General features: G+C 43.1%; 1 protein-coding gene and 1 long non-coding RNA gene across 5 annotated transcripts in view; one reads left to right on the top strand and one right to left on the bottom strand.

Annotated features, from left to right (window-relative positions):
• CLSTN1 (calsyntenin 1) overlaps positions 1–17,343 on the bottom strand; it is a 62,214-nt gene extending 44,871 nt beyond the window's left edge. For 2 of the 4 annotated variants that reach the window (XM_073316578.1, XM_073316580.1), the window contains exon 1: positions 17,018–17,343. In XM_073316578.1, the coding sequence (XP_073172679.1) occupies positions 17,018–17,108 (91 nt within the window). In that variant the 5' untranslated portion in view covers positions 17,109–17,343. The remainder of the gene's footprint in view (positions 1–17,017) is intronic. The other 2 variants (XM_073316579.1, XM_073316581.1) reach the window with 1 other exon arrangement.
• A 482-nt stretch (positions 17,344–17,825) lies between these two features.
• LOC140900183 (uncharacterized) lies at positions 17,826–22,313 on the top strand. The gene is made up of 3 exons (XR_012155589.1): positions 17,826–18,280; positions 18,488–18,592; positions 21,791–22,313. It is a non-coding gene; the product is annotated as an uncharacterized lncRNA (long non-coding RNA).
• Positions 22,314–27,282: the final 4,969 nt, after the last annotated feature.

The following is a 27,282-nucleotide window of genomic DNA, read 5'->3' as shown; positions in this document are numbered from 1 at the left end:
TCACCACCCTCTTAGTGAAAAAGTTTTTCCTAATATCCAATCTAAACCTCCCCCACTGCAACTTGAGACCATTACTCCTCGTTCTGTCATCTGCTACCATTGAGAACAGTCTAGAGCCATCCTCTTTGGAACCCCCTTTCAGGTAGTTGAAAGCAGCTATCAAATCCCCCCTCATTCTTCTCTTCTGCAGGCTAAACAATCCCAGCTCCCTCAGCCTCTCCTCATAACTCATGTGTTCCAGTCCCCTAATCATTTTTGTTGCCCTTCGCTGGACTCTCTCCAATTTATCCACATCCTTCTTGTAGTGTGGGGCCCAAAACTGGACACAGTACTCCAGAGGAGGCCTCACCAATGTCGAATAGAGGGGAACAATCACATCCCTTGATCTACTGGCAGTGTCCCTACTTATACATCCCAAAATGCCATTGGCCTTCTTGGCAACAAGGGCACACTGCTGACTCATATCCAGCTTCTCGTCCACTGTCACCCCTAGGTCCTTTTCCGCAGAACTGCTGCCTAGCCATTCGGTCCCTAGTCTGTAGCTGTACATTAGGTTCTTCCGTCCTAAGTGCAGGACCCTGCACTTATCCTTATTGAACCTCATCAGATTCCTTTTGGCCCAATCCTCCAATTTGTCTAGGTCCTTCTGTATCCTATCCCTCCCCTCCAGCGTATCTACCACTCCTCCCAGTTTAGTATCATCCGCAAATTTGCTGAGAGTGCAATCCACACCATCCTCCAGATCATTTATGAAGATATTGAACAAAACCGGCCCCAGGACCGACCCTTGGGGCACTCCACTTGATACCGGCTGCCAACTAGACATGGAGCCATTGATCACTACCCGTTGAGCCCGACAATCTAGCCAGCTTTCTACCCACCTTATAGTGCATTCATCAATATAACAGGCATTGTTTGTTTCCTTGAGAGGTGATAATGAACCTGTCAGAAATGTGATGTATACAGAGTTGGGCCATGTCAGTCCCAGACTATTAGAGAGACAAGGAGATGAGGGAATATCTTTTATTGCACCAACTTCTCCTGGTGAGAGAAAGCAGCTTTTGAGCTTACACAAAGCTCTTCTGCAGGTCTGAGAAACGTACTTGGAGTGTCACAGTTAAATACAAGGTGAAACAGATTGTTTAGCATAAGGGAATGGTCCCTTTAAATGTTTGTTAACTATTTATGCTAAACAATCTGCTCCACCTTGTATTTAACAGTGGCACCCTGAGTAGGATTCCCAGACCTAAAGAAGAGCTCTGCGAAAACTCAAAAGCTTATCTCTCTCACCAACAAAAGCTGGTCCAATACAAGCTATTACCTCACTCACCTTGGGCATCTTATCTCTATAAATGTGATGTGGCAGCTGGGATACTGCAGCTTTAGGTAGTCTACCTAGCTAGGACTAGGATGTGTGAAGAAAAAACATTTCATGGCCTCCAGATAATTTGTGTAATAACATTTAATGACATGCTTGAGGTGCGGCTGTTAAACAAGATCACATCATCTGGAATATTCTTCACAGCTAGGTTAGAAAGACTGAAGTCAAAACAACTCCTTTGAGAAATAAATCAGTGAATTATTATTTAAAGTACACTATTATTGCCTAATTAAATATCATTGAGCTTCACAAGCTCAGTCAATTAGGTGTCTAATACAATGACAAACTATTCAGACAAATTATTTCCTTAAGAGTCTTTATTTAGTTCAAAAATCTATAAAAATATATACACATCATTAAGTATAGTATAAGCACATTACAAGATAATGGTGACCAATGTGAGTGTAAATGAACTCCTCTGAAAATGTCACTACTCTCCTCAATGGTTTGAATAAATAGAAGATTCTTGCCTTGAAGGTCAAGAGATTCAAATTTTGTTGATTATATCATGCAACTTTAGCCCACTGCCTTCCTCTTGGATCAAACACTTCTGTTTTGCTTGCTGTGATACAGTGTTAAACAGTGAGAGAGCTGTAATTTTAAAGCCTTCTACCACTTTCATATTCCCAGGAAAAATAAACGCATAATCTTTATATTAAAACAATTTCTTTTCACGTGCAAGACTCCAGGTGGATTTTAATGTAGTAAATATACAAGGATCATAGAACTGAGGAAACGGAAAAGTCAACCAGATTAGACTCCAGTTCCCTTTGAGTTAGTTAAAGAATACAGTCTTATAGAACCTATGTATTCACACTAAACTTTGGAGAAAAAGAGAGAAGCATGGTCTGTAGGTTGAAGAGTGGGTTCTATTCCTTGTTCTGCTACAGACTTACTATTGAACTTTGGTTGCAGTTCACAGTTTCTGTGCCTCTACTCTCCCTCACACAATCTGGTATAACAATACCTATTTCAGTCCTTATGAAGTTCTGAGATTCTTGAATACTAGACATTACTTCCTCTTGAATTTTAGCTGCAGCTTTGAAAATGACACAGATTATAATGATGGAAATGAAATGCCTATTAATTATTGAGATAAAGGCTTTATAGAACTCTTCGTACAGATAACCTCACCAAAGGTACACGTACCTGACATAGTCTGGCTGCTGCAGACAATTTTTAAAGCAATCCTTGGATAGGTTTAAGCAATGGGGGGAGGCACAGCTCAGTGTGGGGAGGCACAGCTCAGTGGTTTGAGCATTGGCCTGCTAAACCCAGCGTTGTGAGTTCAATGCTTGAGGGGGCCATTTAGGGATCTGGGGCAAAAATTGGTGATTGGTCCTGCTTTGAGCAGGGGGTTGGACTAGATGACCTCCTGAGGTCCCTCCCAACGTGGATATTCTAGGAATGGGATGAAGTAATGAAATGAAAATTACAGCTAAGTATGAGGAAACTTTCCCACAGTGAGAAATTTGATTTGAATTTACTCTATTTGATTCTGGAACAGTTTTACAAGGGAATAACATAATGCTTAATGCTTGAGACATTAAAACTGCAGAAAGTAAGGAAGCTGAAGTTATCTAGTCTCTCTCCCAGTGCAGGCTTGTTACCTACATTAATTCTCTACTAGGTCTAGTTCTATTATTAGAGACCATATAAAGTTGGAGAGAAAGTGTTCATAGCCTGAGCTGAAGTATGAATACGGATAGCTTCCAAACCTCCATAACCTTCAGGTGAATAACTACTCTGGAAATTAACAAAACTATATAATTTACTGAGCCCAGCATGTTTCCCATGAAACTGAAATCTCTCTGCTGCCTACTTATTCACTGCTTGAAAGAGGAGGACTAGTTCCCTGTTTCCTCTGCATCTAATCAGTTTCTCAAATTTGAATTTACTAGTCCAAAGAAGATATCCTTGATATATCTGAAATGGTTCTTCTCCAGCCCTGAAATTGGTAATGACTGGTATAATTGATTAACAAGTGCAGAAATGCTCATGTCGTAGTTGCAGAAATGGGCCAGAGCTGCAAAGCTTACATTTGAACTTAAATTGTGGTATTAAGATCAGAGGTATTGGTTTAAGCCCCCTCTCTATATAGTAGAACTTTTCACAAAAGCAAGAGTGTTAACTGTAGTATTCTCACCTAATTTCAATTTAGGTAATAATATACTGTCCAATACCACTTGTACTCTTCCTTTAAAAACACATTAACTACTTTAAAAATATGTTATATTGCTGGTGCAAGATGGATGCTACTTCCCACCCTAGAGATAGCTAAATTTCAGTGGGGGTTAATGACCCCTACATGGACATTGTCCATTAAGTCCACTGGAATAAGATACTCCATTAATATAACAACCTAATTTTATTTGATGTAATTGTATTGATTTTAATAAATTTATAGAACATTTATTTTCATTTAAAAAATATTCTATTATGCTGGGTTTAGTGATTTTGTTCATTTAAATTGTAACATATAGTTTAGAATTACTTTAATGAATTCATGCCCAAGTCAAATACAACTTTCACCCATCTGTACCGTTTAAGTATTTATACCCTGCACCACACTATGATATCAGATCTCCCTAAAAAATAAATAAGTAACTTGTACTTTGATTTCATGACTCCATAGCAATCCAGTAAAATTGTGAGGGGAAGTTCCTTTTCCCCCCATAACCATGGGAAAATTAAAGATAAGTCCTGTATTTTGTCCAAATGTCAGTGAGCTTTGTGGTCATTCTCATGTCCTGCAGAAGGAAGTTCCAAAGCCATAAGCCAACCAGCAAGAATTCTGTCTCCAGAGTTCACAAACAGTTTGGATTGAGTGGTTCTATTGTTTCTGGAAAAATATAATTTTGCAGTCATGTAGAAGGGCGCACTCTGAGGTAACCTGGGTCCAACCCATCAAAGGTTTTGAAGATTAAGACCATTCCTTCTATTTGACCCAGTATACAATAAGGAGCCTGTGCAGAAAACTGAACATAAGAATGGCCATTCTGGGACATACCAAAGGTCCATCTTCCCTAGTGCCAGATGCTTCAGAGAGAATGAACAAAACAGGCAGTTACAGAGTAATCCGTTCCCTGTTGTCCAGTTGCCATTTATGGCAGTCAGAGGTTTAGGGACACCCAGAGCATGTGGTTGCATCCCTGACCATCTTGGCGAACAGCCACTGATAGACCTATCCTTCAAGAACTTATCTAATTCTTTTTTGAACCTAGTTATACTTTTGGCCCTCACAACATCCCCTAGCAATGAATTTCACAGGCAGACTCTGCATTGAGTGAAAAAGTACTTCCTTATGTTCCAAGCTTTAAAAAAAAAAAAAAAAAAAAATCTTCAGCAGTTATCTGATACAGAGGCTGATTTAAGCGACAAGTTACTTACCACAGTTAGTAGCTCTGCAATTTCCTATTTGAGTTTCTTCAGAACTCTTGGGTGAATACTATCTGGCCTTCGTGACTTCTTATTGTTGAATTTATCAATTAGTTCCAAAATCTCCTCTACTGACACACCAGTCTGAGACAGTTCCTCAGATCTGTCATCTAAGAAGAGTGGTGCAGGTATCTCCCTCGCTTCCTCTGTGGTGAAGACTGATGCAAAGAATTCATTACTGTCTGAATGCATCCGATGAAGCGAGCTGTAGCTCAAATAAATTTGTTAGTCTCTAAAGCGCCACAAGTACTCCTTTTATTACTGTCTCTGCTATGGCCTTGCCTTCCTTGAGTGCTTCTTTAGGATCTTGATCTTCCAGTAGAACCACTAACTGTTTGGCAGGCTTCCTGCTTCTGAATGTACTTAACAATATTTTGCTGTTACTTTCTTAACTATCCTTAACTAGTTTCTCTTCATATTCTTTTTTGACTTGCCAAGTTTTTCTTTTACACTTGACTTGCCAGAGTTTATGCTCCTTTCTATTTTCCTCAGTCAGATTTGACTTCCAATTTTTAAAAGGATGCCTTTTTGTCTCTAACCACCTCTTTTACTCTGATATTTAGCCATGGTGACATTTTTGTGTTTGTTTTTTATTTGGGATGTACATTTAATTTGAGCCTCTATTAGGGTGTTTTTAAACAGTTTTCATATAGCTTGCAGGCTTTTCATCCTTGTGATTCTTCCTTTAAATTTCTATTTAACTAGCTTCTTCATTTTTGTATAGCTCCCCTTTTTTATGTTAAATACAATTGTGATGTGTTTCTTTGGTATCTTCACCCTCACAAGGATGTTTATACTTAATTATGGGATGGTCACTATTATGACCACATTATGGTCACTATTACCAAGCAGTTCAGCTATAACCACCTCTTTGACTAGATGCTGCACTCCATTTAGGATTAAATCAAGAATTGCCTTACTCCTTGTGGGTTACAAGACTAACTCCTCCAACAAGCAGGCAATAATGGTGTTTAGAAATTTTCTCTCACTATCCTGTCCTGAGATGACCTATACACAGTCAATATGGGGAGAGTTGAACTCCCACATTATAATTGGGGTTTCTATTTATGTAGCCACTCTATTCTCCTGAACATTTCACGATCACCATCACGATCCTGTCAGCAGTATATGCCTACAGCTACAGTCTTATTATTCAAGCATGAAATTTCTATCAGAGATTCTATGGTAGGGTTTGATTCATGTAAGATTTTTACTATATTTGATTCTATGCTCTCTTTCATATATAGTCCCACTCCCATGCCAGCATGACCTACTCTGTGATTTGTATATATTTTGTATCCTGGTATTTTCATGTCCCACTGATTACCATTGTTCCACCAAGTTTCTGTGATGCCTATTATATCAATATACTCATTTAATACCAGACCCTCAGATTCACCCATCTTAGTATTTAGGTTTCTAGAATTTGTATACAAGCACTTGTAAAATCTGTCAATATTTAGCTGTCTGCCTTCATGTGATGTAATGAATACATCATTTGACTGTTTCTCTTCAGTATCTACCTGTACTTCATCAACTTCTATCCTCTCTTCTTTGCTAGATTATAGAGTAACCTTTTTAATAAATCCTCCCCTAAGGGACATCTTTGTCCAAACTGTGTGCTCCTCCACACCTGTCAGCTTTCTCCCAGCTCTTAGTTTAAGAACTCCTCTACAATCTTTTTAATTTTACATGCCACCAATCTGGTTCCATTTTGGTTTAGATGGAGCCCATCCTTCCTGTACTGGCTCCTCCTTTCCCAAAAGGTTTCCCATTCCCTAATAAAACGAAATCCCTCCTCCCAACACCATCATTTCATTCATGAGACCCGGCAGTTCTGCTCATCTAACTGGCCCTGAATGTGGAACTAGAAGCACTTCAGAAAATGCTTCCATTGAGGTCCTGGACTTCAATCTCTTACGTAGCAGCCTAAATTTGGCCTCCACAGCCTCTGTCCTACCTTTCCCTATGTCATTAGTACCTACATGTACTACGACCACCAACTCCTCCTCAGCACTGCACACAAGTCCATCTAGATGGATCAAAAGGTTCGCAACCTTCCTGCCCAGCACACAATTTATTTAGTAGTTCTCCCAATCATCACAAACTCAACTACCTATATTTCTAAGAATCAAATTGCCCATCATTATAACCTGTCTCTTCCTAATAAGTGGAGTTCCCTGCCCCAGAGAAGTATCCTCAGTGCGAAAGGATACCAGGACATCATCTAGAAGGAGGGTCCCAACTATGGCATAAAGTGCTCACATCTACTGTTTCAGAGTAACAGCCGTGTTAGTCCGTATTCGCAAAAAGAAAAGGAGTACTTGTGGCACCTTAGAGACTAACCAATTTATTTGAGCATAAGCTTTCGTGAGCTACAGCTCACTTCATCGGATGCATACTGTGGAAACTGCAGCAGACTTTATATATACACAGAGAATATGAAACAATACCTCCTCCCACCCCACTGTCCTGCTGGTAATAGCTTATCTAAAGTGATCATCAGGTGGGCCATTTCCAGCACAAATCCAGGTTTTCTCACCCTCCACCCCCCCCACACAAATTCACTCTCCTGCTGGTGATAGCCCATCCAAAGTGACAACTTTTTACACAATGTGCATGACAATCAAGTTGGGCTATTTCCTGCACAAATCCAGGTTTTCCCACATCTCCCCCACCCCCATACACACACAAACTCACTCTCCTGCTGGTAATAGCTCATCCAAACTGACCACTCTCCAAGTTTAAATCCAAGTTAAACCAGAACATCTGGGGGGGGGGGGGGAACAAGAGGACACAGGCTACTGTTGTTACTTAGCAGACTGGTTACAACATGCTGAACTGTATAGAGGTTTTTTTCCCCCCAAAGACCTCGATCTTTATCTCCTGGTCAGTGCCTTGCATTACTCAAGCTTGGAAGACAGACCTGAAGACTGAATAAGTGTATAATAATTTAGGAGACAAAAAGTGATCTTGCCATTAAACCACAGGACTGACTCAAGGGTCTAATTGCCAGCTTTTCCACAGATTTACTATGTGACCATGGACAAGTCATACAGCCTCACTTTATTTCCATCTATAAAATAGGGGAGTGATGATTCTTTAGACCCAAAGATGCTAAAAGAGTTGAATGAATTCATGTCTGGAAAAATTGGATGAATTTTGAGGCCTTTTAACAAAAGATATTAGAAAAGAGTAAAATATAATTATTATTACCCAGTATGAAAAATCCACTCTAAAGTGGGTAGCTCTCTCAGTAACTGAGGTGGACATTTCTTTTAACTGAAAGCTTACATTCTGCAGAAAGTTTTCATTCCTTATGATGGAAGGAAAACCATCTAAACCAGTAGTGGACAACCTGCAGCCCATCAGAGTAATCTGATTGCGGGCCGTGAGACATTTTGCGGACGTTGACTGTCCGCAGACACCATCCTCTGTTCCTAGCCAATGGGACCAGTGGGAAGCAATGGCCAGCATGTCGCTGTGGCCCCTTTGCCTGCAGGCGCTGCTTCCCAACGCTCCCATTGGCTGGGAACAGAGAACCACAGCTTCTGGGAGCTGCGGGGGGCGGTGCCTGTGGACAGTCAACGTCAGCAAAATGTCTTGCGGCCTACAATCAGATTACTCTGATGGGCCGCATGCAGCCCATAGGCCGCAGGTTGCCCAACAATGATCTAAACATTAGCTACTAGCTAAAAATATGATTCTCATGAGCCTCCAAACACTGTTTCAGCACTTCTGCAGCTGCTCACAGCTTTACCAAGCAACAGCAGCAGTACAAAGTTAGCAAGCAAAGTCATGTTCAGCACTCGTGCCAAAATGTCATCACCTTCTCACTTGCCAGCAGTGGGGTGTGTCTGGGAAGCTAGGAATCTAAGAGCATTGAGGGTTGGCCCCAATACCTTTTAAATCTGCTAACAGGTAAGAAGACAAGAATAGCCGGACGGGTCAGACCAAAGGTCCATCTAGCCCAGTATCCTGTCTTCCGAAAGTGGCCAGTGCCAGGTGCTTCAGAGGGAATGAACAGAACAGGTAATCAAGTGATTCAGCAGGTATCTGATCATTTTTCAAGCCCTGAAATCAGATCTGGCCAACTGAATTTAACAATGAGGATTAACATCAAACTCACACAAACACTGGTCAATGAAGTTTAAGTATCCTTAAATACTAAAAACAAGATCATAATGTCTATTGTATTGCTTTATTTTTTCAAATTAAATGAATACTGTACATTTTAGCAGAATTGGTGAATAATAATTTCCCTTTCATTTAAAAGAATGTATGTTACCAGGTCCAAAAGCGCTATCACTAAGTTTTTTTTTTTTTTTTTTGTATTACTGGGCTTCATATATTAACCTTGTCATCTACTGGCAGGCTTGGAAGGATTAGAATTTTTTTTGACTGGTAAACGTTGATTTCACCATACATAAAACAAACTGACAAAAATATTTCTATCCATAATCGAAATTGACAGGCTAAGTACAAAAATGCTTCTTTTCAACTTAGAGTTTGATTTACAGATATTTACTTTGTATATTTTGACATGGGTTGTTGAGAGTTTGTGTTTTAGCCGTTATAAAGCTTTAACTTTTTGAATCTCAATGTCCGTCATTAAATAATTGTTATGCCCTCACCCCATAATTTCCTGCAACTGTGAAAATTTAAAGTTGAAAAAAAAACAGGAAAAAAAACAAAACAAACAACAAACATCATCATCTGTCAAAATTATTTTTAAAACAAATCTAATTCAGCCAAGCCTTTCTATTGATTAGGAAAACTGCTTCCTTGCAGTTGAGTACAAAATTTGACTGAGAAACTGCCTAGTTTCCATATATGCAAGCAATCATAACAGGAAACAAAACTACTCAGAGGTTAGGATACCCTAACTACCCAGATACCACTATGGATATATCCATTATGCCCATCAACGAAAGCTAAAAACAGGCTTCTTTACTTTGAGAAATACTAACTCATTCCAGATGACTGAAGATACAATTCTTTTTAAACAGTTTAGCAAGGCGCAATATAGTAACTTCCCACAATAGCTTTTGTATATTCTCTCAACTCCAGCTTGTCATTTTTCAGCTATAATTAAACAAGACTAAACACACAACAGAACAGCAAACTTTAATGCTGCAAAGCTTGAATTAGCAAAGCAGTACAATATTTGATTCAACCATTTTGGGAGCAATGAATTCCTGTGATGAAGTTAAGTAGCTCTGTGAGCAAGATTTAACGAGGACTCTCACCTTCATTGTACACAGCAGATATATCACTGCTCAGGCTGAATAGTCCAAGTCACAGATGCCTTTTAAAATACACGTGAATACAAGTTGATGTTACTATCTCTTCACAAAAAGAAAAGGCGTACTTGTGGCACCTTAGAGACTAACCAATTTATGTTTTTATACATCCGATGAAGTGAGCTGTAGCTTACGAAAGCTTATGCTCAGATAAATTGGTTAGTCTCTAAGGTGCCATAAGTACTCCTTTTCTTTCTGCGAATACTGACTAACATGGCTGCTACTCTGAAACCATCCATCATGGTGTCTCATCTACATCAATTTTTTTTTAAACAATCCTGAAGGAAATGCTGACAGTCCCTGGATGTCTTCTCCAATGTAACCAAAACAAAAATGGGAAAAAAAACTCCATCCCCATGAATTTCTAACACTCTCACTAAACAAATGATAAACACTTTTGTTTAAAGGCAGCCTGCATTGTCATGTGGTAGACCCAAATCAGATTATTTCCAGTTTCTCACTCCCAGGCAGAAGTAGCGGATCTGGACTAGAAATCAAACTTAGCCTAGGTCTGTATTATAGACACTACAGCAGCATAGCTATCAGCACTACAACTGTGCCACTGTGGGAATACAGTGTGGACACCTGCTAAGGGAAGGGGTTTTTTCATTGCTGTAGTAAATCCACCTCTCATAGGTGGTAGCTAGGTCAACAGAAGAATTCTTCCATCAACCTAACCGTGTTGTCACTGGGGATAGGTTGGCTTAACTACATCCCTCTTGTACATCACACAGGGATGTACCTAGGTCAACCTAAATTTAAGGTATAGACCAGACCTCAGAGGTCTCATGCACAGCCCGACAGACTGACACAAATTACAAATGAAGTTAATAAAAATGTAGGTTAAGGAGTCTGTAGCCTGTGATTTTGAAGTTAAAAACCAGATAGACAGACGGGCATAGGCAGTGGGCAAAGAAATTTACAATGAGTGTTTCATGGATAGTTCAGAAAGCAGAATGAAAGCTTACATGGTCACATTCAATTTTTATTACAAGGTAACTAAAAAAAGGCTATTCCTATAACACCAGAGATTTCGATCAGCGTAACTTACGGCTCATGTTACTTTGTTGGCTGTAAGGGGGGGAAGACATGTGACCTGCACGCTATTTCTGCGAGAGAAGAAAAAGTAGGTAGTGGAATGCTGGAAACATAGGCATAACAACGGATACTTGTTTAAACAGAATCATTTTTCTTCCACTTTAATCCCTGCAGATGCACGTCATCTCATTCGTACTATGGATGGAAAAACCACTTAGCATTGTCTCATCCAACTTACAGGGTGGCCATTATACCACGCCTTACCCAACATTATACATGCATTAATAGAAAGGTTTTTCTATCAGTAACTTATAAATTTCTCCTTCATATTTTCTCTTTTAGACCCATAAAGGACTTCTTTTATTTACAAGGGTACAAGGAAGTCCCTTTCGATTTAGCCATCTTTTAAGAAAATCTGAAACTCTGACTTTTCTAAAGGGAAAAAAGGAACCAAATATACCACTCTGTATCAAGAAGACTGGCCACTGTAATATCTTGAATAAACAATCTGAAAAACCATATGCTACTTGTGAGAAAGTTGTTTGTGGTTAGGTTTGAGAAATTCTTAAGAACACAGGAAACCTCTTGAATTGCTCAAAATCAGTTATGATTTCCTGGGTATTACTACTGTTTTGATTTTTACTGTTCCTTTCTGTGATCTGTATCACTCAGTTAAAAGACAGGACTTAAGGACTGAGGTGAAGCAGGGGTACCTTAATGTTGTACCTGATCAGTAAATGACTGCTGAAGAACTAGTCATTAAATGTACTGCTTTCTCATTTAAAAGACAGAAAGAAAGCACTCTTCCCTTTTGCAATTCAATTTCCCTTTCAGTTCTATTTATCAGAGTGAAGTATTTAACCAAAGCATTGAGTATTTCTCAATACTAACACTACACTTTTCTTATAATTGATATTAAAAGGTTTAACAACTCTGGTATTATACTCATTCTTAGTGCAACATAACTGATTACAAGATAAACACTAAAGAAATAATTTCATAAAAATTGCTTTTTATACTATGGACATTAAACAACATAGTTTGTACTTTTAACATTTATATTCTAGTTCTTTATAATACCTGAAAGCACCGATTAAACAAAAACTGAAAACTGCCATTTAAGCTTATATATATATAATTTCTTTGAAGGACAGAAACAGTAGGAAGAAATCACAAAGTATTAAAAGGACACAGTCAGGTCAAATTCAGACAACAGCTTTGTGTGTGTGTGTGTGTGTGTACGTACACGCACGTGCACACACACACCCCCTAGCCCCACTTGAAATGTTTCCATGTTTTGTCATGTTGTAGTTATTTATTTTAAATTACCACAAGAGAACCAGCTTCCCATCCCAAAGACATTTTCCTGCAGTGTTTGCATTGTGTTAGGAGGACTGGAAAGTGAAACTGATTACAAACAAAACAACTAATTGATTAGTCGGTTTTCACTGTCAAAGATGAATGACATACAAGTATTCAATTTTCACTGTCTGCTTTTTTAAAACTATTAATGTATTAGTAGCATATATAAGGAAATAGTATTTTTAATGTAAGAATTTAAGTGTGTTTATTCAGTTTTATGCATAGTAACAGAATGCTATATACACATTATAAATTACACCACCATGAAAAGCTTTGCTAGCTTTCACTAGTCACGATTCTATAATTTACTTATAGACAGTTTGTAGCTTCAGATAAATGTACCCTCAGATAAACATTCTAGTATGTGCTATCTATAGTAATTAAAGTGTTCAAGCGTAGCAGCCTCTATCTGTGGATGTACCAAAGCCAAACAAGGCCTCATAACCCACAATTCACAACAACAAGTTAGTTAAAAACTAATCTTTAGAATCTAGCAGCTCAGGATTCTACTCCAGTAAAAGCAGCTTTAGGCTGGAAAATAAGAACAGACTGAGCTCTGACAAGAAACTGTAGATGAAATTCTAGTGGATTAAAACAACTACCATTTATGTACAGTCTTCTGCAGAAATCTTAGCAGTAAATAAAAATAGCAAGTGGAAAATTAAGTTTCTGCAGCCAACTTTTCAAAGAAATAGAACAAAGGTAAGCGTGTATTCCGATCTTCCTTCGGATATTTCTACCAATACTTCAACAAAGCAACCAAGTATTCATGTTCTGCAGATACACAGGGTTAAAATGAGATGATTTCATAAATATTACATGTATAAAATATAGTTACATTTTGGTCTTTAGACTCATAATAACTGGTCAGAGTACCTGAAAAGAGCTTGTGCACTTTTAATCATAGCCACTATCTATAAAGTCCTGTAGACTTTCAATTACTTATCAAGTCTTGATGCTATGAAAAGAAAATGCAGCAAGAGATTGCATTTCACTCCAGTGAATTTATAGAAGCAAACATTTTTACAGATTAAACAAATAAAATGTTTCCATCGCAAGAAGTCAGTTGCATTTTAGTATCTCTTCAAATATTCACATTTTTGATGCTCCACCTTTAAATTATAAATTTAAAGTCCACAAATACCACCACCAGATCAATTAAAGTATCTTGTATGCCTTTCAAATACATAGGTTCACATTCTGGTAAAGAATAGTTTGCAATACAGTACTCTAATGAAATCTGTTCAAAAGCAGACCTGCAATGCGTATGCTTTCAGTTTGCAAGATCAATCAATATCCAAACAGCTAACGTTTAAGAAGGGTATATAGCAAAAGACGCAATAAAACTACGTGTTTACTTTAGGAACAAGACAATGTTCTCTATAAAATCATGAAGATTACGTTCCAAGGGGCTCTATAAGGTGTTAGATTTCCCATTTCTTTTCACAGTTAACGATCAAAGCTCTTCTACTAACCAAAATACCATCAGGGTTTTAAAACTGCACACACACACACACACACCTGCCTTTCAAGAACCAGGGGAGAAGCTGTATTTACAATACGCAACCAGTCTAGGATTGGGCGGGTAGTCTCATCACATTTCACGACTTTAGCCTTTCTTTGAAACGAGTTACGACCTCTATTTCTCTATTAATTTCAGAGCAAACTACCTTTAAGAGGACGAAGAAAATATTCACGATGTAAAATCCAAGATTTTTTTGTGTGCGTGTGGGGGGGGAATTATGTAACACACACACCCCTTGCTGCAGACTCCATCAACGCAACGATCAAACCAAAACAGAGTCAGAAGCATTATGCTTCCCGCATTCCTCTCCTTCCTACCAACATACATCTTAAAACAAAGTCATTAGCAGAGCCATTGCCTCCCCAGCCACTCCCAGTGACCTGGGCAGTCGAGCCTCGAGCTACATCTCTCAGAAGGAAGAGAACAGCCACCCTAACCCAAGGTGGGCAAGTCTCCCTTACCGGGAATAACCCACCACTACAACCCATCATCACGCCCGGCTCAGCATTAAAGAGAAGTGCGGGTGGCAACTCCCCTCCCTAGTTTTTGGGGGGTTAAACTTTCCCAACCACAAACACACACACGATAAACCATCCCCATCCAGCTGTCGGGAAGTCTCCCTCACTAGGACAACTCTCTCCTCCCTCCTCCATCATCCTTTGATCTATGATTAGGATCATGTGTTGCACGCTGTGTATAGGGGGGTAACTCCCCATCGTACCTCTTGCACCCCCTAACCCAGCACCATGGAGGAGAGTGAGTAACCCCCTTTCATCCCCAGCACCCTGGAGAGAGGCATCATCATCCAGCAGTACCCATCATCCCCCAAAGAACGAAGGAAGCCGACCTTGCCTCCAACCCCAACTCAGCCCTCGCATAAAAGGTGGTTTTACTCAAGGTAAAGGGATTAATTCCCATATGAAATAAGAGAGGGTTAAATTCCACCGCGAGAGAGGTAAAGGGGATATTACCATGGGGAAAACGGGTTAGATTCCCCCCCTCAAGGAGAGGGGCAGGGGGCTCAAACCACACAGACAGGTAGGTAAATTGGGTGCCCCAAAGAGAATGCGGTTAGACCCCATCAAAGAGGGGAACTGGGGGTTAAATGCCATAGAGATTATAGATGGGATGCATGAGATGTCATCATAAATAGAGTAAACTTCACCTCCAAAAAGGGGAACAGGGGTCCAAACCTCCCAGAGGGGACAGCTAGGGTGCCATAGGGTTAAATCTATAGATAGGGTGTCACGGGGAATTGGGGGGGAGGGAGGGGCTCAAGCCCCGCAGAGGACAGGCGGGGCTGTCACGGGGAATTGGGGGGGGGGGCGGCTCAAGCCCCGCAGAGGACGGGCGGGGCTGTCACGGGGAATTGGGGGGGGGGGCGGCTCAAGCCCCGCAGAGGACGGGCGGGGTGTCACGGGGAATTGAGGAGGGGGGCGGCTCAAGCCCCGCAGAGGACGGGCGGGGTGTCACGGGGAATTGGGGGGGGGGGGCGGCTCAAGCCCCGCAGAGGACGGGCGGGGTGTCACGGGGAATTGAGGAGGGGGCGGCTCAAGCCCCGCAGAGGACGGGCGGGGTGTCACGGGGAATTGGGGGGGGGGCGCGGCTCAAGCCCCGCAGAGGACGGGCGGGGTGTCACGGGGAATTGGGGGGGGGGGCGCGGCTCAAGCCCCGCAGAGGACGGGCGGGGTGTCACGGGGAATTGAGGAGGGGGGCGGCTCAAGCCCCGCAGAGGACGGGCGGGGTGTCACGGGGAATTGAGGAGGGGGGCGGCTCAAGCCCCGCAGAGGACGGGCGGGGTGTCACGGGGAATTGAGGAGGGGGGCGGCTCAAGCCCCGCAGAGGACGGGCGGGGTGTCACGGGGAATTGGGGGGGGGGGCGGCTCAAGCCCCGCAGAGGACGGGCGGGGTGTCACGGGGAATTGGGGGGGGGCGGCTCAAGCCCCGCAGAGGACGGGCGGGGTGTCACGGGGAATTGGGGGGGGGTGGCTCAAGCCCCGCAGAGGACGGGCGGGGTGTCACGGGGAATTGGGGGGGGGGTGGCTCAAGCCCCGCAGAGGACGGGCGGGGTGTCACGGGGAATTGGGGGGGGGCGGCTCAAGCCCCGCAGAGGACGGGCGGGGTGTCACGGGGAATTGGGGGGGGGCGGCTCAAGCCCCGCAGAGGACGGGCGGGGTGTCACGGGGAATTGGGGGGGGCGGCTCAAGCCCCGCAGAGGACGGGCGGGGTGTCACGGGGAATTGGGGGGGGGGGCGGCTCAAGCCCCGCAGAGGACGGGCGGGGTGTCACGGGGAATTGAGGGGGGGGGGCGGCTCAAGCCCCGCAGAGGACGGGCGGGGTGTCACGGGGAATTGAGGGGGGGGGCGGCTCAAGCCCCGCAGAGGACGGGCGGGGTGTCACGGGGAATTGGGGGGGGGGGTGGCTCAAGCCCCGCAGAGGACGGGCGGGGTGTCACGGGGAATTGGGGGGGGGGGCGGCTCAAGCCCCGCAGAGGACGGGCGGGGTGTCACGGGGAATTGGGGGGGGGGCGGCTCAAGCCCCGCAGAGGACGGGCGGGGTGTCACGGGGAATTGGGGGGGGTGGCTCAAGCCCCGCAGAGGACGGGCGGGGTGTCACGGGGAATTGGGGGGGGTGGCTCAAGCCCCGCAGAGGACGGGCGGGGTGTCACGGGGAATTGAGGGGGGGGCGGCTCAAGCCCCGCAGAGGACGGGCGGGGTGTCACGGGGAATTGGGGGGGGTGGCTCAAGCCCCGCAGAGGACGGGCGGGGTGTCACGGGGAATTGGGGGGGGTGGCTCAAGCCCCGCAGAGGACGGGCGGGGTGTCACGGGGAATTGAGGGGGGGGCGGCTCAAGCCCCGCAGAGGACGGGCGGGGTGTCACGGGGTAGGGGTTAGAGGCGCCCCCTCACACGCAGTCTCCCAGGGAGGGTTCAGTGCGGCGGGTTCACCCCCCCCCCCGGGGCTCACTCACCTCTAGCAGCCCAGACCCCAGCGCAGAGCAGCCCAGCGGTGAGGAGCCAGGCGGGCGTCAGGAGAGGGCAGAGCATCCCGGGGCGCAGCATCGCTCGCTCTCTCCCCGCTCAGAGCGGGTGGGGGGATTGACCCCTAAGAGACAGGACAGGGGGCGCCCCCAGCGGGCCGGGCTGCGTCCCGCGCCGCGCGGCGGAGGGTCCGGGGCGCTGAGGAAGCTCCGCTCCCTTCCTCAGAGCCCAGCACTCCGCCAGCGGCCGCTAAGATCAAGATGGCGGCGGCTGATGCTTAGGTTCATTCTCTCCCGCAGCGGTTACCAGGCGGGGGAGGGGGAGCCGGGGAGAAACCAACTCAGCGAGAGGGAGAGGGATGGGATATACGGGATGGGAGAAACCACCTCATTCCTATGGAGGAGGGGAACAAACCACTTAATCTTCGCAGGGGGAGAGGGGCAAAAGGAGAGAACTCACCTGGGGCAAGAGGGTAGAACCATTTATGGGGGGGGGGACACCCACACCTTATTTCTTGGGGTGGATTAGAGGGAGGAGAGAAATCAAACCTGTTGCGGGGGGGGGTGTTCATGGAGGGGAGAGACCACCTCATGGGGGTGGATAACATTTCTGCGGGAAATGTTGGGGGGCGGGGGTTGAGAGAAGGAAAGTACCATCTGGGGCGGTAGACAGATGGGGAAAAAACCATCTCATCTCTGTGGGGGGAAGGTTGTTTTCACGCTCTACCTGGAAGAAACCAAAACTACCCCGCCCTCTCCTCTGGACTCCTGTCACAGCCAGGGCTGGTTGGGCCCCTGCTCTCCCTCTGCAGAGCCCGGGGCTTCCTCCTCCAGCGTGGGGATGGCTCCGTTCCCTTAGCACGGGAGGGGGAGGATGCGGGTGCTCATGGGCCTGCCCGTTTACACTGTGTTAAACATCACACATGGCAATGCCATCTCACATGATTTGCTCTGTAGAGGTAGGAGCGCAGGCGGGAGGTATGTAGATGCTGGCGCACCATCCATTTTGTATTGCCTTGCAAGCTCCCATCGCTTGCATTGAAAAGGGGGCAGAATGCAGATGCTGCTGCTCAGTCAGTCGTGCCCTGTGTTAAGCACCATACCGTGGGCGCTACCAGGATAAAAATAAATAACATTGCAATGCATACTACCGTGGTCTGTGTTGGCTGGAGTGGAAGGCAGAGCTAAAGACAGATGCGTTATTCAGTTTGCTTTACACTGCAATGCAGACTCCCTTGGATGCAGGGAGGGAAGGTACAGATGCTCAGTTCCTTTTGTGTCGCATTAAACTTCATATTCCACTGCAAACTCGCGTGGTTTTCCACTGGATGAGGCAGAGGCGGAGGAGTTAAAACGGTGGCGCCCTGTTACTTATTTAATGGGTGCATAGGGAGTGGGTGGATGGTGGGAATGTAAAATGCTATATCACTCGCAATGCTTTCTCCTTTTTGTATTGTACAGTATTAAAATTCACAAACTGCAATGCAATGAAATCTATCCAGAAACCAAATCCTTCAGTCTTTACTCAGCCAGAAGCCTAGCTGAAATCAAGGACATTTTTCCTAGGTAAGAACTGATGAAAGATTGTAGGATTTACATAAGGAACAGTTTGCAGCATAACTGGCCTAATGCAACAGTTATTTTCAGGAGCCTAGATGTCTCTCCAAACTATGTAGGATTGTTGTCTTCTTTCTATTATTGTGTACTCTATTTCCATGGTTGTGTTGTTAATTTTTCCTGATTTTCTCCAAAGAATAATTGTTTGCATTCCTGCCATTGAAATTAACTGTGTTACTGGAAATGGCCCACCTGTTGATCACTTTAGATAAGCTATTACCAGCAGGACAGTGGGGTGGGAGGAGGTATTGTTTCATGATTTCTGTGTGTATATAAAGTCTGCTGCAGTTTCCACGGTAAACATCTGATGAAGTGAGCTGTAGCTCACGAAAGCTCATGCTCAAATAAATTGGTTAGTCTCTAAGGTGCCACAAGTACTCCTTTTCTTTTTGTGTTACAAGATTGCTCTGTATCTTGCTAATACAAAAATAATATTTTGCTCTTGTATAGCTCCTTCCACGTGAGGATCTGGAGTTACTTTACAAACATTAACTAATTAAAACTTCATGACTCAATAGTGGGTCACTATCAAGTCATTCTTTTAAAAATTACTTTTTAAAAATTCCAGTTCCTGATACATCAGCTTTTAAATAGTATATCCTGACTTTCTAAACATTCCTTTACATTTTTATAAGGGATTGGCCTGCTCCCGTGTTAATATTTGTAAAGATATTTCCAGCAAGGCTGGAATTGATTCAGGGCCCTGATCCTGCTATAGGGGAGTAGGATCAAGCCCTTAGAGCCTGATTCTTCAATGACAGGCGTAGAGGTCTGCCCACAAATATCACATTGTAGGCTGGTAGCTTACCAGGGAAATGGTAAAAGAGACCTGCATAAAGTACTGTCAAATGCACAACGTGAAGAAAATAGAGAAAAATATGGCAAGGGTTTGTTTGTTTTTTAAAGTAATCTAAGGCCACAATGCTGCAAAGACTTATCTATATGCTTAACTTTAAGTACATGCATAAGTCTTTATAGGATCAGGTCTATAGGTGATTTTTGAGTTGGTGTCCTTTTAAGAATTATTAGCCCAATTTTACAGATGGAGAAACTGAAGCACAAAATGCCTTTCTCATAATTGAGTAGTATAAACGTTTCTGCATAGAGTAGCTAAACTGTTTTTCAAGTACCTAAGAAGCATGCAGACATTCAGATTAGTCAGATGCATTTTTATGTACATTGATTCTTTTTTATTAAGACACAGCATTAAGTTCTATCTGGGAAAACGTGCAGGTGCCTCATGTGGAAAAAGCCTGCATGTGAATAATTCAGTTGCACAGAACCTGTTCAGCAGCAGAAGGATGATGGTCTCAGGTTCCTTTGTTATTATTGCTCTTTGATCAAAAAATTCAATCAGAGAGCCAATTTCAAAAGAGGAAAATCTACCTTCCCAGATGTATAGAGCTTCATAAAAGCCAAAGTGAGACAGACTGATTTTATCATTACAGAGATGACTGTTTTGCACCTATTCGCCATTTCACGCCCACAGTAAAATAAAACAGACTGTTTTGACATCCCTGATATGGTTTTTATTTCCATCTTTTTTTATATATTTAAACTCATCATGTGCCTTTAGTGCTGGCATGACAGACAGCTCTGTTTATCTATAGAACAGGCAGTCCCAGTAACAGCTCCTGCCACGTTGCCCCACCAGTATACCAGCAAAGCAAACTCCAGATGTAGGGGACACCAGCCTTCCAGAGCCGAGAGGATAATTTATTCACCACACCAGTCGGTCCTTGCTCTACTCTACTAAAAGACAACTAGTAACAATTATTGTGCTGTTTTTCTTACTCTTATGGACACTTCACCACTGGGAATTGGACAAAGGCCACCAAAGAGCCATCAGAAGCAACTTTCACTCCCTAGCATCCTGGGCTGGATTTAAACTGGATCCTGCAGGTGAAGATTTTCATGCATTACCAGTCCCCTACATTATTCATCCCACCTCCAGGATGCTTATTTTAGTTTAGCAGCTATATATTCTATGTTGTTGAAATATGACTGCTTCCTCAACATGGAGGCAACATCTTGTGAGCATGTATCCCACTGAACATCAGAGAAAAGTAGGGAAAGAAACAACTGAATGTCCCACATCATTAAAAGGAGCTCGGGGAGTCTAGTGCTGGGAGCAGGACGCTCTGAGACAGAATTCTTGAGTGCTATTCCTAGCAGTGCCAATCATTTCTTTAAAGCAAGTTACTTAATCTTTCTGTGCCTCAGCTGACCAATCTATAAAATGGTAATAATAATACTTCCTTATAGAGGTCATTTGAAACTTGTGTTTGTAAAGTAATGTCAGGTTTCAGAGTAACAGCCGTGTTAGTCTGTATTCGCAAAAAGAAAAGGAGACAGTGGGGTGGGAGGAGGTATTGTTTCATGGTCTCTGTGTATATAATGTCTTCTGCAGTTTCCACGGTATGCATCCGATGAAGTGAGCTGTAGCTCACGAAAGCTCATGCTCAAATAAATTAGTTAGTCTCTAAGGTGCCACGAGTACTCCTTTTCTTTTTGTAAAGTAATGTGTGATTCTCACATTTAAGGTGCTATGGATATGCACTGTATTATTATTAAAACAGACTGTCCCATTAGAAGATAACAGAGAGGATTATAGACTGTCTACAAAAATGTAAGTAAACTAATTTATTTTCCCAAGCCCTGGGGCCTGATCCAAGGAGGTGCTGAGCATCCACAACTTCCCGTAACACCAGTGGGAGTTGTGGGTGGTGAGCATCTCTTGGGCTCAGCCAGAGGGCAGGTCAGGATAGGCCTACTTTCTTTACACAGTTCCCTTACAGATGCATCATTTCCTCTTTAAACTGATGCTCAAAAAAATTGAAACCCTTCAGGGATCTTTTTCTGTGAGGCTCCATCCTGAGGGAACAGCTTCCACTACTCAGATTGCTCTTTGAATTTCCAAGGTGCTATTCGGTAGCTAGAGAAATGCCATATGATGCATTGTTCAAAGAGTTTTATTAGAGCTTAATATGATCTCCAAGATGTGCCAAGTCTATCATTACCTGACAATAGAATTTTGTTAGTTCATAACAAAATAGTAGGGTTTGGACAGCTTGTATAAACACATTTATGATGTTATTACTTCCTTGGTGGAGAGCAAGAGGGTGGATTTTTATTATTTTATTTTAGGTATAAGCAGCAGCATAGATACTAATGTCTGACTTGGCAATCAAATACGGCTGGTGTGACTACATCGACCAGAGATGGACCCAGAGCATCAGGACAACCCGAATCTGGCACGTTGCTCACCAGCACATAGAAAGATTGAAAAAACCAAGAGTTTGAAAATCAGAAAGCAAACCAAAGTAGTCCCATAAAATTAATTTGCATCCAGAAGAGCAAACCCCCGTTCATTCTACCCACACATTACAACACCTTTGCTAGAACCACCATGTTCTGAAAAGAGCAGGAAACTACAGGATAATACCCTGAGGGAAGACACTCAGTGTTATGCTCCCTGTTTGCCAGTTGGGCAGTGCTGCTTCTAACTTTGCTGTGTAACCATCCCTTGACAAAGTGACCAGTTTACCTCACAGCTATTTATTTTGGGGGCTGGACGATGACCCAGACCACTTGCTTTATCAGCAGCTAGAAAGTCAATCTGCATTTCTTATTCAAGCTTCCCATAAAAATGTCTTGATTTAACAATCTGCTCAACTGTGACGATTTGGAGGTTCTGTCTGTACCAATTCTGAGTTGTGGATGAGGTTATGAAATTGTATCATGACATTACCGTGTCTTGGAAAGCCTATATGTTTGTAGAACCACCGCGAGTTAGAGTTGTTTCACATTTTTGCCAGGCCAGAGACAATGGTGGGTGACAAAGCAGACAATAGCCTATTCAAAGTAAAATACCTTTGGACAATGGATTTGCTCTAGCTGGGATAAGACACTTCCTCCTCTTGTCTGAAGGGGTGGGGGGGGTGCCTTGGGAGCAATGGAAAGTTACCAAAAAGCAGAACAAAAGCAGCAGGTCACCCCCACTCCCCGGCAGGAAATTATAAAGGGACACACAGAGGGGACATGGGGGAGGGAGCCATTTTATACCAGATTAAGATGAGGGAGCCTGCAGCGGGGGCAGGATAGGCAAGGGGGCAAAGAACCCTGCCTGCCTGATGAGCTCCCAAGGGAAAGGTGAGCTACTGAGGGACATTACGTTTAGGATATTTTATGGTTTTCTGTATGATCTGTATTCTATGTGTTTTGTTAAGTAAAGAACAGCGGTGCTAGAATCGGTGCTAAGCCTATCTACCAGTATGGTTTGGTCTACACTGCAAGGTTAGATCGACATAGGGTGACCAGATGTCCCAATTTTATAGGGACAGACCCGATATTTGGAGCTGTGTCTTATATAGGCTCCTATTACCCCCCACCCCCGTCCCAATTTTTCACACTTCCTGTCTGGTCACCCTAAGTCGACATAAGGCAGCTTACATTGTCTACATGAAAATACACTACACTACAGTGCAAGCGTCTACATGAAAATGTCACTCCCACTGATGTAACTTACCCACTACGACTACTTAATAACTCCACCTCTGTGAGAGACGTAGCGTTTAGGTTGATGTTCGGTTGACACAGTGTCAGTGTAGACACTGCATTGCTTACATTGACTGCTACTGCCATTCAGAAGCCATCCCACAATACCCAACATTGACAATTGAATCTGTGCAAGCGCTCCTGGTGAGGACACGCACCAACAACACAAGGAGCTTAGTACAGATATGGAAAAGCGATTTAATTACTCCAGTGACTGTAAGTCAACGTAACGTAGGTCGATTTAGTTTTATAGTGTAGACTTGCCCTTAGTGTTTAAGCGCTCACAACTACCACATTGGCCCTGAAAGAGAGAAACTGTAAACCAGAAGCTTCACACCTTTTGGGTGGGTTCTAGGAGAAGGGTATGCTTAAGTACAAGGGAGCTGAAGGCTCAGTGCTGCATGCAGAGGGGCTAGACAGCTGGACAGTGGGTTACAACACTCAGAGGGGGGTGCTAGATAGAAGGTCTGAGCTGAGAGAGTATGCCTAGAGACTCAGAGATTGGGGCCATGGCTGGATTCCAGTCAGGCCCCAACAGCTTGAAACACCCCAGGGAGACAAAGCAACACAGGCTTGGATTCCCCTTGTAGCAGTCCAACTGGGCTAGGAAGGGGGACTTGCTAGGATGTGCGACACCAATATACGCTAGATAGCACATCATATCAATAGAAGCCTCTAGCCCAGCTGTTGCAGTGTATAGCTGAATCCTGACATTCTATCAATGTTTCACCAGCTGAGAGTGTGTTATAATGTATATTTTTCTTTTGGTAAGTAGGAGCCCAACCCAACAAATCCTTACTCACACGAGTAATCTTATTGACTCAATGCACAATTAAGGACCACATACACACAAGTAAAGGTTTGCAGGGCAATTAAAAGACAGCCGCTGATGCATGTGTGATAAGGTACAGATCTGCTAAATTCTTCATGCTTGGGAGTCTATGTCCGAAACAGAATTGTGCATTGACTCTGCATGGGAACTGTAAATGTATTTGGAATCGATTCACAGCAGTCTGGACAGTTGGCATATACATACAAGACAGTACTCTCTGCAAAGTAATACATTGTTCAAATGTAAATAATCAAACAACCTGATCTTCTTATATACATCAGAAAAAAACGTATTCAAAAAGCATAATCCAGAATGACATGGCTATTACTGTGTCCTAAAATGGTGAAAACAACATTAAATAACATTACCATCCCAGGTACGATGGTAAATTTTTTAACTTGAGTTCTACTAAAACATGTGCTCCTAACGTCTCTTTTCCAACTTGAGTGTCATCTCAAACAGTTTATCAGAAGGAAAAATATTGCAGCGCTTATCTAAATAGTTCTGATCCTCCAAAACCTATGAAGGCGAGACACTGCGAAGAGAATATGTCAGGGCCCCTTTATGTAGATATAGATACTTTCCCAAATTAACTTAATTAAAAAAAAATAGAATTAATCTGCAATTATGTCACTTTGTGCTATGACACTACCAGATCTCAGGGCTTGTCTACACTACTGGCCGGATCAACAGGCAGTGATCAATTTAGCAGGGGTCGATTTATCGTGTCTAGTATAGATAAGTTTCAGAGTAGCAGCCATGTTAGTCTGTATCAGCAAAAATAACAGGAGTACTTGTGGCACCTTAGAGACTAACAAATTTATTAGAGCATAAGCTTTCATGGGCTATAGCCCACTTCATCGGATGCATAGAATGGAACATATAGTAAGATAGATAGATATACACATACAGATAAGTTGAAAGTTACCATACAAACTGTAAAGGAGTACTTGTGGCACCTTAGAGACTAACCCATTTATTAGAGCATAAGCTTTCGTGAGCTACAGCTCTGAGGAAGTGAGCTGTAGCTCACGAAAGCTTATGCTCTAATAAATGGGTTAGTCTCTAAGGTGCCACAAGTACTCCTTTTCTTTTTGCGAATACAGACTAACACGGCTGTTACTCTGAAACCATACAAACTGTGAGAGGCTAATTAGTTAAGATGAGCTATTATCAGCAGGAAAAACACACTTTTGTAGTGATAATCAAGATGGCCTATTTAGACAGTTGACAAGAAGGTGCGAGAATACTTAACTTAAGGAAATGGATTCAATATGTGTAATGACCCAGCCACTCCCAGTCTCTAGTCAAACCCAAGTTAATGGTATCTAGTTTGCATATTAATTCAAGCTCAGCGGTTTCTCATTAGAGTCTGTTTTTGAAGCTTTTCTGTTGCAAAATTGCCACCCTTTACTGAGTGGCCAGAGAGGTTGAAGTGTTCTCCTACCGGCTTTTGAATGTTATGATTCCCGACGTCAGATTTGTGTCCATTTATTCTTTTGCGTAGAGACTGTCCGGTTTGGCCAATGTACATGGCAGAGGGGCATTGCTGGCACATGATGGCATATATCACATGATGTGCAGGTGAATGAGCCCCTGATGGCGTGGCTAATGTGATTAGGTCCTATGATGGTGTCACTTGAATAAATATGTGCACAGAATTGGCATCGGGCTTTGTTGCAAGAATAGGTTCCTGGGTTAGTGTTTTTGTTGTGTGGTCGCTGGTGAGTATTTGCTTCAGGTTGAGGGGCTGTCTGTAAGCGAGGACTGGTCTGTCTCCCAAGATCTGTGAGAGTGATGGGTCGTCCTTCAGGATAGGTTGTAGATCCTTGATGATGCACTGGAGAGGTTTTCGTTGAGGGCTGAAGGTGATGGCTAGTGGCGTTCTGTTATTTTCTTTGTTGGGCCTGTCCTGTAGTAGGTGACTTCTGGGTACTCTTCTGGCTCTGTCAGTCCGTTTTTTCACTTCGGCAGGTGGGTACTGTAGTTTTAAGAATGCTTGATAAACACCTTGGTATCGCCTTGGTGAGTTAAGTATCCTCACACCTTCTTGTCAACTTTCTAAATGGGCCATCTTGATTATCACTACAAAAGTTTTTTTCTCCTGCTGATAATAGCACATCTTAACTAATTAGCCTCTCACAGTTTGTATGGTAACTTTCAACTTATCTCTGTCTCTAAAAATATATCTTACTATATGATCCATTCTATGCATCCGATGAAGTGGGCTGTAGCCCACGAAAGCTTATGCTCTAATAAATTTGTTAGTTTCTAAGGTGCCACAAGTACTCCTGTTCTTTTTAGTAAAGATAAGTAGATCTAAGTACGTCAACTTCAGCTACGTTATTCATGTAGCTGAAGTTGCGGAACTTAGATTGATCCCCCCCGCATAGTGTAGACCAGCTCTCATTAATTAGCCTAGGTTGGGCTGGGTCAGCATGGAGCTGAGAGATTTCCAAGGAACAGGTAGGTGCTGCCAGTATCTCAATAACTAAAATTCTTCCTTAACAGTCAGTGCTGACTAAGGCCCTGAGTCAGTAAAGTCAACGAAATTTAAGTATAAAGTTAAGAACGTTTTTAAGTGTTTTGCTGTACTGGGGCCCCTACAGCCCAGCACATTGACAGAGAGTGTTGTGGTGTTGGAAATGCCAGTTCTGTATGAGGCATAAAAATAATGATTATGAGGGATTAGGACCTTAAAGATCCCTGGGCACTTTCCTAAGATTGTTAAAGACTGAGTCCTAACCAAAAGCCTTGCATTCTACCAACCTAAATTCACCCTGCAATTTCAGCGTGAAATGGAAATTGGTTCCTGTCCTAAACTTGGGTAGTGCTGTTTGCTGTTAAACAGCTGCTGTGCTTTATGACTTTCATTGGTGGAGCAAGAGATCCCTCTCCTCTCTATAAAAATACAAGATGCTATTATTTTCATAGGAACCCCATACAGAACTAACGTAGACTTCATAATCTTTTCCACTAGTCTTCCTCCTACACCTTGGCCTGCCTCTTCATCGCCATAAATATGCAATTTTGTTTTTACTAGTAACCGATAAAACTGGGACAAAGGCCTCTTGGCAGAACACATTTTCTGTTACAGCTGACAAACTAGTGGACTGGTGTCCTTGAAACACACAGCATGACTAATGCTTGGTTTACAAGGATCTAGGAGCACACATATTTCTTGCACTTGTCAGAATGGAGCTGAGCAGCCAGAAATGAAGAGCTAAGACGATGGGTAAAAATGAATGCC

Source organism: Lepidochelys kempii, chromosome 18 (assembly GCF_965140265.1).
Source record: "Lepidochelys kempii isolate rLepKem1 chromosome 18, rLepKem1.hap2, whole genome shotgun sequence".
In the NCBI taxonomy this organism is placed as follows: Eukaryota; Metazoa; Chordata; order Testudines; family Cheloniidae; genus Lepidochelys; species Lepidochelys kempii.
Note: the sequence above shows the minus strand (reverse complement) of the source record. Positions and strands in the feature narration are given on the sequence as shown.